This window comes from Tachyglossus aculeatus, chromosome 10, assembly GCF_015852505.1.
Source record: "Tachyglossus aculeatus isolate mTacAcu1 chromosome 10, mTacAcu1.pri, whole genome shotgun sequence".
In the NCBI taxonomy this organism is placed as follows: Eukaryota; Metazoa; Chordata; class Mammalia; order Monotremata; family Tachyglossidae; genus Tachyglossus; species Tachyglossus aculeatus.
In genome coordinates this window covers 39,768,480-39,787,276 of record NC_052075.1, presented here as the reverse complement: position 1 = coordinate 39,787,276, position 18,797 = coordinate 39,768,480, and the positions used below count along the sequence as shown (strand labels likewise).

Genomic DNA, 18,797 nt, shown 5'->3' with positions numbered 1-18,797 from the left:
AGAAATGTGTGGCCTAGTGGAAAGAGCTCAGGCCTGGGAGTCAGAGGACCTGGGTTCTAATCCCCACTCTGCCATGAGCCTGTGGGTGATCTTGGATAACTCACGTAACTTCTTTGTGCTTCAGTTTCTGCACCTGCAAAATGGAAATTCAATACATGTTCTCCCTCCTACAGACTGGGAGACCCTTGTGGGACCTGATTAGCCTATATCTACCACAGTGCATAGTACAGTGCTTGGGACACAATATGCGCTAAACAAATGCTACAATTATTATAAGCATATTATTATTATCATTGTTATTAAATTAGTTATCTGTATTCTGTAGTTTGATGCCTTGTCAGTATTCACCCCAAATGGCAATAGATCAGAAAATGTCCACTGCTACATTTTCAAGGCCACAGTAAGCAGGTATTCATTCTCTCTCCTCAACATTCTCACTCAGAAAGAATCTCTGTCAGCAGCATCCTCTTTGTTTCCAAGGGCAGCTCCAATACTTGTAAATTTTCTGTGGCTGATATTTTCATGTTTTAATTTTTTTAATTCTGCTTACCAACAGTCTAATTTTTATCAGATGCTTCCTGACTTACCTCAGGCCATTAATTTGCATGGCTGGTTATAAAACATTCTTGAATTTTGTCACTCAGTTATGTCATATGTTGTCACTGTTACACACTTAATATATGCATCATGTGTACTATATCATGGTGGGCATCTTGGTTTAAAGAATTAACCACTGTTTTCCAAACAAAGATGAAGTGGAAGAAGTTTTCTGCTATCTCCCTCCAGGCATTAAATAGAAGAGGAAGATCAAGTAACATAACCCAGAAAATGCAGTTTCTGTAAACAACTAATCAATCTGCTCTTTCATATAAAAAATTATATACCATCTTTCTTTGGAAGTGGCATGCTTTGAGTCAACAGAAACAGTAATTTGGTCTCAAAATAGACCACAGGTAGCCATAGTGACTGGAGGAAGATGTGTGGGTTATAACTTTGTCTGTAGCCTAATAATGCACAGTTTCTTAGGAAGAAATAGTATCCTTTGGTGTTCACAAAAATCTTTAAGAAAAGGGGAATTTGCAGATTGATTTGAGAAAAATGTGTTACATTTCAGTTACATAGACTGAGTCTTTAAAGAAGGTAAAATGGCTAATTAAAGCATTTGCAGTGTAACCAGGAGACTCCCGGTGGACTTAAAGCCTTCCATTCTGAAGGTGCTTGACAAGTAGTGCAGTTAAAAATATTCTAAACTGAAATGACGATTCTTCATCATTTTCAATTTGAGTAACACTGTTTTTGTACCTCAAAGTTCAGGTAGACAGAGAACTCCTTGTGGTGAGGAAACATATGTACCAACTATGTTACATTGTACTCTCCCAAGTGCTTAGTACAGTGCTCTATGCACAATGAGTGCTCAAAAAATACGATTGATTGAGAGGATGTTGACAGCTCAGATGGCGCAGAGCAAAGGAGACTTTTCTTTGCTTCAAGAGGTTGGGAGACCTATGCTTGGTTGAATTCCCTGGGAAAGTTACCAAAGTGATTAAAGATGGGAGATTAAAAGGGGTAATTAGGAAAGAAGATAAGGGTCAGTGAAGTTGAAGATGAAGCTGATAGCTCTTTAGAGGGTAAACTTTCCTGGCATCTTCCCATGAAAGATGCTAGAATCAATTCATAAAATCAGCAGCATGGCCTATTGGAAAAACCAGGAGACCTGGGTTCTAGTCCTGGCTCCATCGCTTGTCTACCATGTTATTTTAGGCAAGTCACTTAACCTTTTCATGACTGTTTCCTTATCTTTAAAATTGGAATAAAATAGTTGCTCTCCCTTTCTCTTTGAAAGTGTGCCCCATGAGGTACAGTAACTGAGCCCTTATCTTTTATCTGTCCTAGCACTTGGCACAGACTAAGCTCTTAATAAAAAAACATTATAATCGTTTTTATTCGGTATTATGAATTTAAGCATATTTTACTCAGGTTTTCAGATTGTTTACCTGTAAAAGTACTAACAGAAATTTGAGGTAGCGTTAACTCCTAAAGTTTGACAGACGCTTGTGTAGTTCAAGAAACTCAAATCACTGAAAGAGGTAATGATCCCCTAGTTAAATGGATTCTTATTGGTAAAGGCAAGCATTGTTAATTTAGTAGGAAGGGTATGGGGTTGCGATGGGAACTGAGTATTTTCCTAACAGATGAGGGTTTATAAATCCCCTAAGAATTTGAAGGGGTGCACATCAACCACAAGCAGAGAGTAAATGTTTTAAGGTATTGGGAACTCTAGACCTTGACTGACAAGAAGTCTACAGTCATTTTAGGCCTTATCAAAGGACCAGATCTAGGAAAGACCTCTGAGACTTGAACAGGAATGGAGGTAGTCTAGAGAGAAGGGACTGCTGACATCCAAAGAAGGGAATCAACAACAACCTATGGAAGGAGCAGCTTGGCCTAGTGCATAGAACATGGGCCTAGGAGTCAGAGGGACCTGGGTTCTAATTCTGACTCTGCTGTGTGATCTGGGGCAAATCACTTAACTTCTCTGTGCCTCATTCCCTCATCTGTAAAATGGAGATAATGAATGTGAGTCCTATGTGGGACAGGGACCATGTCCAACATGACAAACTTGTATCTATTCCAGTGCTTAGTACAGTGCCTGGAACATAGCACTTAATACCACTTTAAAAAAAAGTCTCTCCTCTCGAGTGGAAAGGTGATGTATTTTTCAGAGCTGATTCCAGGGTGAAGGGGGCCTTCAGGTGCTCTTTATCATCATCCCCCTACCACACCCTGGCTGATTACTGAACATTTGAGATTTAGATTACCCACCCCACTTTTGAAAGGAAATGACTGAGCTGACTCTAACATCTGAGGTATAAGGAAGGCTACCTGACTTATGGCAAATGTGGGGCAAAAATGCAACCATGTGGACACAACCAAGGGGCAAGATTGGCATCACTGATGGTACTTATTAAATGCCTACTGAGTGTGAAGCCCTGGGCTGAGAGAATACAACAGAAGCAAGATACAAAATCACCACCTTCCAGGAGACTATGAGATCCACAATCCAGTGCAGAATCTGGCTGTGTGACCATGTCCTGCACTCTATGTCTTGAAGATGGAGTTACAGAGCCTTCACCAACTACTGAAGGGATCCAGATCTGCTCGGATGACAAAAGTCTGCCACCCCAGCAGCCTCACTGGTGTCCATCATTGCTTGCCCTGAGCCACACAGCAGTGTCCTGGAAGTGTGAATAGCCGATCCAGCCTCTGCCATCATTGTTAGAGGAGATGGTTCAAAAGAAAGTGATGGGTTAGAGGGAAGGGGAGTCTTGGAGGACAGGCCCATGCCGCAGACTCAAAAAAGGATAAGCCGTCACCCCTGCTGTCATGTATGCCACATTATTTCCAATTTCATGAACAGAGCTTGGATTGCACTCCTGCAGATGTTAGAAGGGAATGGAAAGTTGGGGAGGAATGCAAATATAACCAGCTTGACGTTAGCCCTTTCTCTTGTTTGAACAGGATCCAGAGCCAGGAAGGAAATATCGAACCCAGCGGGACCACCAGATGTGCAAGCTGATGTGCTTATGCATTGCTTACTCTTCGACCATTGGCGGGCTGACCACCATCACCGGCACATCCACCAATCTGATCTTTGCAGAACATTTCAACGGGTGAGTGGAGCCATTGACTGATTCAGGGCTGCAATCTATCAATCAGTGGTATTTTTTGAACACTTACTATGTGCAGAGCACTGGACTACACACTTGGGAGAGTACACTACAACAGAGTTGGTAGATATTTTCTCCTTCCACAAAATGCTTACAGTCTAGAGGGCTACAGTAGGTCAACTAATCCAATCCTCTCCCTCCAAGTGGTCTACATTAAAACATCCCAGAAAGGTAGTTGTCTATCTCATTCTTAATCATTTCCAGAGGCTACACCTGGTAATATATGCTGGTGTCTCCCAAAATCCTGACCCTCAAAGCTTGAGGATCATGCTCATATTCTTAGTTGAAGTCAGTCAGTCCTGAATCTCTGCATCAGAATTCTTTATAGATTTAACACTTATTCTCTGTAGGAAAGCTAGTTAAGAATTTTAGATACCACTGATAATGCCAGTGAGAAATACTGAAATGTACCCAGTAGGACCCAGCAAATGTCATATGTACAGATTGTCTAAGATAAATGTACAAAGAGCATCTTCGAAAATACAAGCAATTCTGGTTCCACCAAAAGTCTATTCAAGTGTTCAAAGCTCCTTTCTACAGAACCAACATTACTGAGGCCTCTTACTCTACTTTTGGTTGCATTGCTGACTAAAACTCAGAAATAGATGATTCCAGGCCTTAATCTGCCAGGAGGAAAATCCTTCTTGAGGTCTAATGGTTATGTCATACTCTGGCCTAGTGGTAAGAGCCTGGGCCTGGGGTCATAGGACCTGGATTCTAATCAATGAACGATATTTATTGAGCACTTACTGTGTGCAGAGCACTGTACCAAATGCTTAAGAAAGTACAATATAACAGAGTTGGTAGACAAGTTTCCTGAACACAAGGAGCTTGAGGTCTAGAGGGGGAGACAGACAGTAATATAAATAAATAATCAATATGCATACAAGTGCTATGGGGCTAAGGGCAGGGTGTTTGGCAGCAGTCAAGGAAAGAACTGGAGTAGAGGAATTCTGGCTCCACCACTTACCTGCTGTGTGACTTTGGGCAAATCACTTAAACTTCCCTGTGCCTCAGTGCCCTCATATGCAAAATGGGGATTCAATACCTGTTCTCCCACCTATTTACTCTGTGAGCCCCTACCTCTGTGCTAAGGACAGTTCTTAACATACAGAAAGTACTCAACAGGTATTGTTACTATTATTGTTGTTGTTATCATTTTTATTAATAATTATTATTCTGCTCAGCATAAATGGAACTATTTCTTCAGTTATGAGTTACAACTGTTAAACTATGTTACACCTTCTATTGTAGTTGTAATGATAAGATTGTCCTGTATACCACCCTAGACACACACAGTTCTTATGTCTATGAAGAAAAATGATGTTCCCTATTCACATGTCTGCTGTGTGACCTTGGGCAAATGACTTAACTTCTCTGGGACTCAGTCACCTCATCTGTAATATGAGAATTGAGTCTGTGAGCCCCATGTGGGACAGGGTCTGTATCCAACCTGATTACCTTGAATCTCCCCCAGCAATTAGAAGAGTATTTGGCATATAGTAAGTGCTTAACAAGTACCATTATTATTATTATTACTATTATAATTAGTATTATTTTGTTGCATACGTCAAAGGTAGCATGTCCCAGCCAAAAATGGAGGAATGAAAAAAATGTAGGAAGTATGCAAGGGGGTTTGGGGCTGGGGGTGGTCCTTTGAAATACTGAAGTCAATTCTCTCAGGGTTTTAGGTTAGAGGCTTTGGTTAGTGGCTTTCAGGCCACTAGGGACCTGCAACTGAGGCAGGTTGATGCTATGGCAACAATGTCAGCCACCAAACCCCTCCAGCACCCTTCCCTAAAAGCACCATGTAAACACTGTCATCTGGGAATGTAAGCACACTCAAAAGAGAGGGAGGGGTCAAACGTCCTGGCTTTGAGGGTCCAAGCAAGGCCAGTGAGGAGATGGATGTCTTGGAAGTCTTGCTGGACTATGCATTCGATATTTAAAAGAGAGGGAGGGGCCAAGGGTCCTGGCTTTGAGGGTCCAAGCAAGGCCAGTCGGGAGATGGATGTCTTGGAAGTCTTGCTGGACTATGTATTCGATATTCAAAGTGTCAAAGCAGTCTGCCCACAAAATGGAGTGCACTCCTGAAATACCTATAAGCAGAGAACATTAGCTTCACTGGGGACAGATGTTAACGGTATTTGGTTCCAACATAAGAAAAGGGCTTGTTCTCCTGGATAAAGATTGGAACTAGACTCAGATTGTCCTTGCTGAAACATTGCAATCTAATTCTCCTGGCACCTTTTGGAGTAATATTGATGATGATCATTTTGTGCCTCTCCCATCTCAGAAGGGCCCAGCAGCTCTATTGGAGTCAAAGTCTGGCTGCCACTTACATCTAGTAGTGGACGAGCATTTGATGAAACACACATCTATGTGAGACATTAAATCACTTGCTCTTCCTTAGTATAATCCATATCAAATCTATCCCAATCCATATCATGTCCAAATCTTAACCATTAGGGAATTGAAAAGAACAAATAAAATGAAAAAGTTTGAAAATTCAGATTTAAAGCAGGAGATGCCAATTTGTGGGTTTTCTCTTTTGAAATTTAGGACCATTCATCCAAGATGTTTGTTTCCTTCTATCAATCAGTTAATCAATCAATCAGTGGTATTTCCTGAACACTTACAATGTGCAGAGCACTATATTAACTGCTTGGGAGAGTACAGTGGAGTAACTAGAAATGATCCCTGACCTCAAGGAGCTTAGAGTCCAGCTGGAGGGACTGACATTAAAATCCCTAATAAATGGAGTAAGCATCCAAGAATAAGGATATATGCATAAGGACTGTAGGGAGAAGGAGTGAAGTGAATACCTAAGTGCTTAGTGGGTGTGGATTCAACTTCATAATCGGCACAATAAGAAAGGAAAATATAGTGGGGAGAAGAGAAATTAATCAGGGAAGGATTTATGGGGGAGATGTAATTTTACTAGGGCTTTGAAACAATCAGTAAGTGGTATTTATTGAACACACTGTGTGAAGAGCATCATACTAAGAACTAGGGAGAGTTCAATATGACAGAATTGGTAAACATGTTCCCTGCCTGCATGGAACTTACAACCTAGAGAGAAAGGGTAGAGGTCCCACTAGACTGTGAGTTCCTTAAGGGCAGGGCCTATGTATGCCAACTTTGTCATACTCTCCCAAATCCTTAGTACAGTGCTCTGCACAAAGGAAGCATTCATGAAATACCACTGATGGATTGATTGGTCTGCTGGATGTGAAGTGGGAGTTCCAGAAAGGAGGGAGGATGTGAGCAAGGGGTTGACAATGAAAGAGATGAGAGTGAGAAACAGTGAGTAGGTTGGTGTTCAAGGAGTATGAAGGGCTGAGTTTCTGGGCATTAGCATGGTGTAGTGGATAAAGCACGGGCCTGGGAATCAGAAGGTCATGGGTTCTAATCCTGTCTCCACCACTTGTCTGCTGTGTGATCTTGGGCAAGTCACTTCACTTCTCTCTGCCACAGTTACCTCATTTGTAAAATGGGAATTAAGACATTGAGCCCCATGTGGGACAGGGACTCTGCCTAACCTGACTTGCTTGAACCACCCCAGCACTTAGTATAGTGCCTGGCACAAAGTAAGTGCTTAACCAATACCATAATTATCATTATTATTTCTGGGTAGATGCACAACTTGGAAACCAGTGGAGAATACTGGGCTTTGACAGGCAGTGTGAGCAAATCATCTGGCTTTCATGTAAGTCCTGTCTCCCAGGAATCTTCTCCCTGCTGGAGCCAGGAACATTCCAAATTCCTGCTTGTCAAGTTGGCATGATCCTGGAGATTCATAGCCATAATTCATTAATACATCTGTAATTTATTCATTATATCTGTAATTTATAGGCCCATGATTTATTGATATAGTCATAATTTATTTATATATCTGGTTTATTTATTACAGCCATAATGTATTTAGTATACCCATAATTTATTCATATCCATAATTTATATGCATCCATAGTAGTAATTTATATGCCCATGATTTATTAATATAGTTAATTTATTTATATATCAGATTTATTTATAATAGCCACAATGTATTTATTATACCCATAATTTATTTATATCCATAACTTATTTGTATCCATGATTCACTTGTTATATCTGTAATTTATTTATGTTAATATCTGTTTCCCCCTCTAGACTGTAAGCTCATTGTGGTTAGAGAACGTCTACCAACTCTGTTATATTGCACTCTTCCAAGCATTTAGTACAGTGCTCTGCACGCAGTAAGTGCTCAGTAAATATGATTAATTCAGGAAAAAAGATCCAAATAGAAGAGTGAGAGGTGTTGGCATTTTTGAGATGACAGCTCAGAAGGCATGTCTCTCATAGACAGTTCATCCAAAGAAGGGTCCATGTGATCTCTGCTTGTATTTTGGAATGAACCCTCTGAAGACTCACTGAGATAGGAAGCCAGGAATTCTCCCCAGTTCAGAAACAATCAACTAGGACATTAATCAGTGAGATAATAATCGGCCTAGACTTAAGCTTAGAGTCACTCAAAAGGCCAGATTCTGTGCTCTCCCTGTAAAATGCCCTTATTACTTCCATATTTTTTAGACCATTTCCTGAGGTTTTTGTCAGCATAAGATTTTCCTGCATTTTAATAATTTTTCAAGTGTCAAGGATAAAATACAACTCCAGTATTGGGAACCAAATCTATTATCCCAAACTTTTCCCTGACAGAGGCAGGGGTCTCTGAGCTGACATGAGGTCTGCCTTTACCCCAGATACTCATTTTGTGTGCCCAAATCAATCAATCAATCAATCAATAGTATTTATTGAGCGCTTACTGTGTGCAGAGCACTGTACTAAGCGCTTGGGAAGTACAAACTGGCAACATATAGGGACAGTCCCTACCCAACAGTGGGCTCACAGTCTAGAAGGGGGAGACAGAGAACAAAACCAAACATACTAACAAAATAAAATAAATAGAATAGATAGATACAAGTAAAATAAATAAATAAATAGAGTAACAACTATGTACAAACATATATACATATATACAGGTGCTGTGGGGAAGGGAAGGTGGTAAGATGGTGGGGATGGAGGGGGGGACGAGGGGGAGAGGAAGGAAGGGGCTCAGTTTGGGAAGGCCTTCTGGAGGAGATGAGCTCTCAGTAGGGCCTTGAAGGGAGGAAGAGAACTAGCTTGTCGGATGGGCAGAGGGAGGGCATTCCAGGCCAAGCGGGAGGACGTGGGCCGGGGGTCGATGGTGGAACAGAAAGGCTGAGTAGGTGCAAATGAGGTTGTCGTTAATGTAACTTGGTGATAACAAGGGCCTTTTTCCCGGGGTGGCGGCGGGTGGGGGGAGAGTCAGTCAGGACCGGACCGGCAAGGGGGGTTGGGGGGCACTGTAAGGAAGGTCGCCTAAGTTGGGGGGGGGGGTTGGAAGCAGGGGTCTGCAGGAGCAGCAGATGTGCAAGAGTACTTTAGACATTTAACTTTGCATTACTTGAATCTGTGAATCTCAAGACTTAATCGAGTTTCTGTCAAAAAAATCCCTAGATCTTACAGGAATCAAATTAATTACAAAGTTGATTCCATTGACTGATTGATCAATTCGCCTCCAGTTTGCACCTGGCCCCTGAAGAAACAAACGCTTCGAACACTGCTTCAGAGTTTGGAACAGTACTCCAGTGCTTAGAACAGTGCTTGACACACACAGTGCTTAACAAATACCACATTAAACAAGGTTTAGGACTTCCAAACTTAAACATGACCAATAAAACTGTCCCACAGGCAAATTCCTGCCTGTCTTATTGATAAACAATCCTCAAGTCCTCCAAACTCCATGCAGAGTTAATTTATAGGTGAACATGGCACAGTGTTACTTTCAGGTTAACAGGGAATGTATCTGCTAATTCTGTTGTACTCTCCCAAATGTGTACTCTCTGTTGTATTCTCCCAAACTCTCCCAATTGTGTACAGTGCTCTGCACACAATAAATGCTCAATAAATACCACGGATTGATTGATTAATTAATTAGCAGGGAGGCAGAGGCTATAGAACTTTGTTGTGAAATGCTGCATAGTGAAACTGAATTGGTTGTTATTATTTTTTACCACACCAGAGTGTCATTACAAGCCAGTTATGTTGGGTAAAAGGCAGAGGGGAGACCTTGATCAGCTCCCCATCTAATGAACTCCTCCAAACCAAACATTTAAGCTTTTTTAGATGTTATTTTTCCTTATCTTAGGTAGGGGATACATGCATACGGAACACCAAGAAAAGGGTTCCGTTTACAAATAAGCAGACCTGAGCAGAGCTTCTGGTGGGACAGCAAAAAGAGATTTTCCTTGAGCCCCCAATTTGGTGGAACTATCTCCTATTTATTGTGGCCGAGCCCTTTTTCATGTTTAGAAGGAAACCCTTGGACATAGCACCTTGAGGTGCTACTGAGAAATCAGGGGCTCTGGAAGATGAGGTAATTTAGTCTCAAAAACCTTTCCTCTTCCTGATCAGTGGAAAAGTGTGAATATGAGTCTTACCAAATCCCTGGCTTTCCATTAGATCTCCCTGCATTTTTGGCATGAACCAAAGAACACCCTGAGCGTGAAGGTACAGAGCACTGTGGGTAATAGATAGTACACTTTCTGTGTATGTGTGTGTGTGTGTGTGTGTGTGTGTGTATTCATTCATTCATTCAATCATATTTATTGAGCACTTACTGTGTGCAGAGCACTGTACTAAGCGCTTGGGAAGTACAAGTTGGCAACATATGGAGATGGTCTCTACCCAACATTGGGCTCACAGTCTAGAAGGGGAAGACAGACAACAAAACAAAACATGTGGACAGGTGTCATCAAAATAAATAGAAAGAAAGCTAGATGACCAGCAAAACTGTCCCCACAGGCAAATTCCTTCCTGTCTTACTGATAAACGATTCTCAAGTCCTCCAGACTCCACGCAGAGTTAATTTATAGGTCAACATGGCACAGTGTTACTTTCAGGTTAACTAGGAACATGTCTGCTAATCTAGATACTCTATTTGAAAAAGCCCCCTGGCTAGATAATAAACAATAAACAACTGCTTCTAGAATCCCCCAAATCTGTTGTTTACCTTTAGCATTAAAAGAGGATGCCACCCAGTGCTATAATTCCTGGGAAATAATGATAATAATAATAATTGTGGTGTTCATTAAGTGCTTACTATGTGTCAGGAACTGTACTGAGCTCTGGGGTAGATAAAAGATAATGGGGTTGGATACAATCTCTGTCCCACATAGGGCTCACAGTTCTAATCCCCATTTTACATATGAGGGAACTGAGTCACCGAGAAATTAAATGGTTTGTCCAAGGTCACACAGCAGACATGTGGCAGATCCAGGATCCGAGAAGCAGCATAGCTCAGTGGAATGAGCACGGGCTGTGGAATCAGAGGTCATGGGTTCAAATCCCGGCTCTGCCAACTGTCAGCTGTGTGACTTTGGGCAAGTCACTTACCTTCTCTTTGCCTCAGTGACCTCATCTGTAAAATGAGGATGAAGACTGTGAGCCCCCCGTGGGACAACCTGATCACCTTGTAACCTCCCCAGCACTTAGAACAGTGCTTTGCACATAGTAAGTGCTTAATAAATGCCATTATTATTATTATTATAACCCAGGTCCTCTGACTCCCAGACTAGTGTTCTTTCCACTAGGCCACACTGCTTCTCAAAGGCAAGTATGCCCTATGAGGAACCAGAAACAAGGCTAGGGAAGGCTGCTGATAAAACACACAGGCTGACTATAGAAACAGCAGTAGGAGGATGGTCCCTTGGGTGGGAAGTACAAGGGCTGAGCACAGCCTGCGGAAAGAGAACAGTGAAGTTGGTGGTGCTCAGTTTGCTTGATAAATCAGCCCTACACCTGGATAGAGCACTGAGCAGCAGGGAAGTCTTCCCATGTTCCTCCAGTGTAATTCCGGGGAGAACTAATAAAAGAGTTTGCCCTGGGCTCGGTAGGGTTTTTGGAACTGATGCAGAACAGAAGAGTCTGAGGCGATGCTTCCAAGGTGGATTCTATATAGAGCAACGTTTAGCTGGTAAAGTTCCAGCTTTAAAAGTTGACAGTTTGAGAAAAATAAGCTGACATCCTGGATGGGAACTGTACATCTTGGATGGGAACTGTTCCGGCCCAGTAGGTCAACACCCCTCTATTCCCAGCTGCTTGAGCTAATTTTAATTTCCAAACATCCATATCCAGACTGGTTCACACTCAGTCTGAAGTCCTTTCTATGTCGTCCTTGTGCTTGGATTTGTATGCTTCATTCATTCCACCCTCAGCCCCTCAGAATTTATGTACATTTAATTTATTTTAATGTCTATCTTCCCTTCTAGACTGTGAGCGCTTGTGGGCAGGGAGCATGCCTACCAGCTATATTATATTGTACTCTCCCATGTGCTTAGTACAGTGCTCTGCACCCAGCATGCCCTTAATAAATACGATTGATTGACTAACTGAAGTTAGTTTACTCCTTAGCATTCTGGAACCTGAAGTGGGGGCATTCTAGAATGCCAAGGGTTTTCACCCTTTCTTCCTTCTCCTCTTAATGCCTCACCTGGGTCATTGAGCCAGAAGGAGAAACTGTGTAAGCTTGGGATGGTGTCCTGCTGTCAGATGTTCCACAGAAATGATGTAGAGTCCATGTCACGAAGGAGAGTTATATTTAGCATTCCCTGCAGCTTAAGCCCTTTGACCCTAGATAAACATAATCTAATAGTAATAGCCTTGGCTGCTGAATCATTCATAAACTCTTCCCAGGTTCTTCCTCTCCAACCTACTTCCCACTCCAACTCCAAAAGAAGAGGGGATTAGGGAGGAGGGGTGGTGGGAAAGGAGGAGGAAGCAGGGTTAGTTAGGAGGAGAAAGGGAAGAAGGGAATGAGAGAGGTAATTTTGAGAGGGAGGTCCTAAAGTCAGATCTTAAAAGCAGAGAAAGCTCCTATTATCAATCGATCAATGGAATTTATTGAGTGCTTACTGTGTGCAGAACACTGTTCTAAGTGCTTGGTAGAGAACAACATAAAAGAGTTGGTAGAAGTGTTCCTTGCCCACAAGGAGCTTATAGTCTAGAGCGGGAGCTAGACATTATGTAAATAAATAAATTACAGTTATATATATAAGTTCAGTGGGGCTGAAGGAGGGGTGAATAAAGGGTGCAAATCCAAGTGCTAGGGTGAACCTGAAAGGAGTGGAAGAAGAAAAATAAGGGCTTAGTCTGGGAAGGCCTCATGGAAGAGATGTGCCTTCACTGAGGTGGGGATAGGAATTATCTGTTGAATATGAAGAGGGAGGGTATTCTAGGCAAGAGGTAGGATGTGGGTGAGAGGTTGACACTGAGATAGATGAGATCAAAATACAGTGAGTAGGTTGGCATTAGAGGAGCTAATTTTGCAGGTCGGGTTCTAATAGGTATACATATATACCTGTATATATGTATATATGTTTGTACATGTTTATTACTCTATTTTACTTGTACATATCTATTCTATTTATTTTATTTTGTTAATATGTTTGGTTTTGTTCTCTGTCTCCTCCTTCTAGACTGTGAGCCCACTGTTGGGTAGGGACCATCTCTATATTTTGCCAACTTGTACTTCCCAAGCGCTTAGTGCTCTTCACACAGTAAGTGCTCAATAAATACAATTGATTAATTGATTAATAGGAAATCAGGGAGGAAAGGTAGGAAAGGGCAAGTTGATTTTAGTTGATGGTAAAGAGTTTCTGTTTGATGCAGAGGTGGATGGTCAACCACTGGAAATTCTAGAGGAGTGGGGAAATATGGACTGAACTGTTTTGTAGAAAAATGACCCAGGCAGCAGAGTGAAATCTGGACTGGAGTGGGGAGAAAACAGGAAACAAGCAGGGCAGCAAGGAGACTAATGCAGTAATCAAGATGGGATACGGAAAGTGCTTAGACTAGCATGGTTGCAGTTTGGATGAAATGGAAAGGGTGGATTTTAAGGGTCATGAAGGTTTAATTGACAGAATTTAGTGGCAGATTGAATATGAGGGTTGAAAGAGAGATGTCGAGGATAATGACAAGATTATGATGATGATGATGGTATTTGTTAAGCGCTTACTATGTACCTAGCACTGCTCTAAGTACTGGGGTAGGTACAAGGTAATCAGGTTGTCCCACGTGGGGCTCAAAGTCTTAATCCACATTTTCAGATGAGGTAACTGAGACACAGAGAAGTTAAGTGACTTGCCCAAGGTCACACAGCTGAAAGGTGACGGAGTTGGGATTACCTCTGACTCTTAAACCCAGGCTCTTTCAACAGGGAGGATAGTAGTGTTGTCTGCAGTGACAGGAAAATTGGGGGCAGACAGGATTTCGATGAGAAGATAAGGAATTCTATTTTACAACTGTTAAGTTTGAGATGTTGTCAGGTCATCCAAGTAGAGGTGTACTAGAACAAGAGGAAATGTAAGACCGCAGAGGAGATGGAGATTTGGGAATTATCCACAAAGAGGTAATAGTTGAAGCCATGGGAGTGAATGAGTTCTCCAAGGGAGTGGGTGTAGATGGAGAATAGAAGGGGACCCAGAACTGAGCCTTTAGAGACTTCCACAGTTAGGGGATGGGAGGCAGAGGAGGCGCCCATGAAAGAGACTGAAAATGAGCGGCCAGAGAGATAAGATGCTATTGATGCCTGTCTACTTGTTTTATTTTTTGATCTATACTGTGAGCCCATTGTTGGGTAGGGATTGTCTCTATCTGTTGCCGAATTGTACTTTCCAAGTGCTTAGTACAGTGTACTGCAAACAGTAAGTGCTAAATAAATACAACTGAATGAATGAGTGAAAGAAGAGAACCAGGAGAGGATAGTGTCAGTGAAGCCAAGATCAGATAATGTTCACAGGAGAAGGGGATGAGCGACAGTATCTAAGGCAGATGAGAGGTCAAGGAGGATTAAAATGGGGTAAAGGCTATTGCAGCTCCAGTGCCAAGATGAAATCATTCAAGTCAGAGGTGGTATTGGGGTGAATCCAGGTGCCTCAGCAGTTTTGAAGCATGGAGCCCACAGTCCTCTGGAACCGTCAGTTCCATTGGAAATATGAAGTCAGATTCCTTTTCTTTTATTTTTTCTTCTCTTTTTCTCACGCGATCTTGATTCAGTTTCTACCTCTGGTTGTGCTTGGATTTGGTTGTCCTCCCCTCCTCCCCATCCCCCCCGCCCTACCTCCTTCTCCTCCCCACAGCACTTGTATATATTTGTACAGATTTATTACTCTATTGCTTTTGCTTGTATTGTTCTATTTATTTTAGTAATGATGTGTATATATATATTTATATATATATATATATATATATATATATATATAATTCTATTTACTTTGATGGTATTGACACCTGTCTACTTGTTCTGTTTTGCTGTCTGTCTCCCCCTTTTAGACTGTGAGCCCATTGTTGGGTAGGGACCGTCTCTATATGTTGCCGACTTGAACTTCCCAAGCACTTAGTACAGTGCTCTGCACACAGTAAGCACTCAATAAATACTATTGAATGAATGAATAAATGAATGAATGTATTTGGCAAGAAGGAGATCATCGAGATGGCAGTTTCTGTACAGTGAAGGGGATGAAAGCCAGATTGAAGAGTGTTAAGGAGAGAGTTGCAGGAGAGGAACTGGAGGCAGCAGGAGTAGACAAATTGCTCAAGGATTTTGGAGAGGAATGGTAGCAGGAAAATGAGGAGATTACTGAAGGGAGCTATGAGGTCAAGATACTTTTTTTCAGAATAAGGGAGACATGGGCATGTTTGAAAGCAGTGGGGGGAAAAGGCATTGGAGAGTGAACAGTTGAAGATGGCAGTCAGAGAGGGAAGAAGGGAGGGGGCATGTGCTTTGATAAGGTGCAAAGGGAAAGGGTCAAAGGCGCAATTGGACGAGGTGGATTTTAAGAGAAGGCAGGAGATCTCCTGAGGTATTATGTCTCAGTGACTGTGTGTGTGTGTGTGTGTGTGTGTGTGTGTCTGTGTGTGTATTTTAAAGAGAGAAAAACAGGAGATGGAGTGGGGGGAAGAGGACACTGAGAAAGGACAAGGTGGGAGGTAACGAGGGTGGGGAAAGAGAGAGTGAGAAGGAGAGATGACAGGTGTGTGTTGGGGGAGAAAAAGCAGAGTCAGCCTAGTGCAAAAATAGAACAGGCCAGGACAGTAAGCCTGCTGTTTCTGTCTGGGAAATTTTGCACTTTAGCTAGCAATGGTGAGAAATCATTTCCTTGGTTTGAAGAATTTCCCCTCTTTGTAAGACCAGCTGCCGACCTTTAGGGTTTACTCCACATGGTATGTTTCAATTCCCCTAGCGGACCCAACACTAATCATGTTTGTTTCTTTCTCAGGCGCTACCCAGATTGTCAGTGCATCAACTTTGGATCTTGGTTTCTGCTTTCCTTTCCTGCTGCTGTTTTCATGCTCATCTTGTCCTGGATTTGGCTCCAGTGGCTTTTCCTGGGTTTCAGGTAAGCACTAAGGAGAAGCAGGTGGTGAAGCACTGTGGCCTAGTGGAAAGAGCACAGGACCAGGAGTCTGGAGACCTGAGTTCTAATCCTAGCTCTGTCACTTACCTGCTATGTGATCTTAGGCAAGCCATTTAATTTCCCTGGGCCTCAGTTTCCTCCTCTGCAAAGTGGGGATACAATACTTGTTCTCCCTCCCTCTTAGATGGAGAGTCCCATGTGGGACAAGGACTATATCCAGCCTGATTGTCCTTATCTACCCCAGTGCTTGACACATAGTAAGAGCTTAAGAAATATTACTATTATTATTACTTTAACACCTTTTGAATCAAAAAGCTAAAACAAAAATGAATCATCTATGAAAAATTCCAGGAAAATGTATCTAGAGCACACAGCTGTGTGACCTTGGGCAAGTCACTTAACTTCTCTGTGTCTCAGTTTCCTTATCTATAAATTGGGAATTAAGACTGTGAGTCCTTTATGGGACAAGGGCTGTGTTCAACCTGATTATTTTATAACTTCCCCAGCATTTAGTACAGTTCCAGACACATAGTAAATGCTTAATAAATACCACACAGTCACAGTTATTTACACTAATTCTTATGCCTGTGTTGTCCTTGAGGGAGCTGGACATTGAAACATTTTTAGAACATTTTAATAATCTGGGCTTCTCTTTGCTCTCTCTCCGTGTTCAAAGATGATGCCCCAGATTGTAAGTTTTATCCATCCACGCTGGTGGAAGTGACTGAAAAGATAGATCTGTGACTGACAGTCTTAGCCCTTTCTTTGTGCTGTGGAATGGGATATTTGCAATGTTTTGTATGGTCTTCAGATTGCCTCTTGGTATCCCAATCTTTCCAAAGCCTCAACTCAATTAAAGCTAGTACATTTCTGATGGTTGTGAACCATGCTGTTCAGCCTCCCCTTTACAAGAGATAACTTCACATTCATCTCATCACCTTACAGCAAAATATCCCCTTCAAATCTCTTATGCTGTCTCTCAAAAAAAACAATGCATGGACTTTTATATCACACAAGGCAGTATCCGTTGTGGGCAGGGAACCTATCTTCCAACTCTGTTATATTGTAATCCATCAATCAGTGGAATTTATTGAGCACTTACTATGTGCAAAGCACTGTTCTAAGCACTTGGAAGAGTACAACACAAGAGAATAAACAGACATGTTCCCTGCCCATAGTGAGTTCCCAGTCTCTCCCCACCATGTAATTCAGTGCTCTGCACACAATAAGTGCTCAGTAAATAATGCTTGAATGATTGATGGAAAATATTGTCGATATCATTCATGTGTCCCCTCTGAAAGTTATTCATAAATCCTTTTTTTTTTTGCCTGATGGGTTGAGAGTGAGATAGGGGAGATTTCCAAGCACCTCCCTGTTTGGGGACATTCCCGATAAAAACAGAAGGTGGGCGTCCATGGTAGATTTCATTGGAAAATTATAAGCCTCTTAAATTACAGGCTTTGAATATCCCCCTGGATTTAGAACTTGGAGGGATCTTTTCTAAGATAAGAAACTGTAATTGTGTACAATTCTTTGCATAAGAGCTAGCCCCCCACCAAAGATTCAAATTCTTTCATGCTGGGAGCAGGCCTGCTAATTCTGTTGAATTGTCTTCTCCCAAGTCCTTAGTGCAGTGCTCTGCACATAGTGAGAGCTAAATTAATACCATCAATTGATTGATTGATTAATTGCTCCTGCAGCCATTGGTGTGCTGTCAATGACACAAGTGTTGGTGTGCTTCCAATTGGTGAACAAGAGCTATTTCTTCTATTACCTTGGGGACGGGCTTGTTGTGTTACATTCCATTGGGTCGTAAGCATGCCTGCACCAAGCAGTTTTTGACACAGATTTTTCAAGCTGGCCAGATTGCTGACATTTTTAATATCTCCTTATTCCTCTTCCTGTTTTTTCTCTGGAGCTGCTGAGTCTCCATCCGAAAGGCGAGGAGAGATTGGAACTTCTCCAATCTTTGTGTCCAGATTATATGAGCAGCGGGGGGAGGGAGAAAACTGAGTGTCACAAGGATTGGCAGGTGCACATTGGAGGAGAGAAGATTTTTGCCTGCTTAACCCTGTACTCCTTTCTCCAATCACACAGAGTTGGTGAAACTCCACCAGTTTTCAGGGAGTAATGCTACAGAATGGGGTTTTGAGCATCCCAATTGAGGGAAAAATCAGTTGGTTTGTGGCTATAACAATGATAATGATGGTATTTGTTAAGTGCTTACTATGTACCAGGCACTGTACTAAGCGCTGGGGTGGATACAAGCAAACTGAGTTGGTCTCAGAACCCCATCCCATATGAGGCTCAGAGTTTCAATCCCCAGTTTACAGATGAGGTAACTGAGGCACAGAGAAGTGAAGTGACTTGCCCACGGTCACACAGCTGACAAGTGGCAAAGCCAAAATTAGAACCCATGATCCTCTGACTCCCAGGCCCATGCTGCTCTCTTACAGGATGCTTTGGGAAAGATGCATGTGTTTGCAATTACCCCAAAAAAGACAAATGAAGAAAATTAAGGGCCAGTGCATTTTAACGGTAGCCTGCGTGGAAAACAGACCCATGAGGTGCCTTCATCATGAAAAGT

The 18,797-nt window shown here is 42.1% G+C and overlaps 1 protein-coding gene across 3 annotated transcripts in view; it reads left to right on the top strand.

Annotated features, from left to right (window-relative positions):
• Positions 1-18,797, top strand: part of SLC13A1 (solute carrier family 13 member 1) — an 89,773-nt gene that overhangs the window by 51,593 nt on the left and 19,383 nt on the right. For all 3 annotated transcript variants that reach the window (XM_038752622.1, XM_038752621.1, XM_038752620.1), the window contains exons 7-8: positions 3,520-3,671; positions 16,073-16,192. In XM_038752622.1, coding sequence (XP_038608550.1) covers positions 3,520-3,671; positions 16,073-16,192 — 272 coding nt within the window. The remainder of the gene's footprint in view (positions 1-3,519; positions 3,672-16,072; positions 16,193-18,797) is intronic.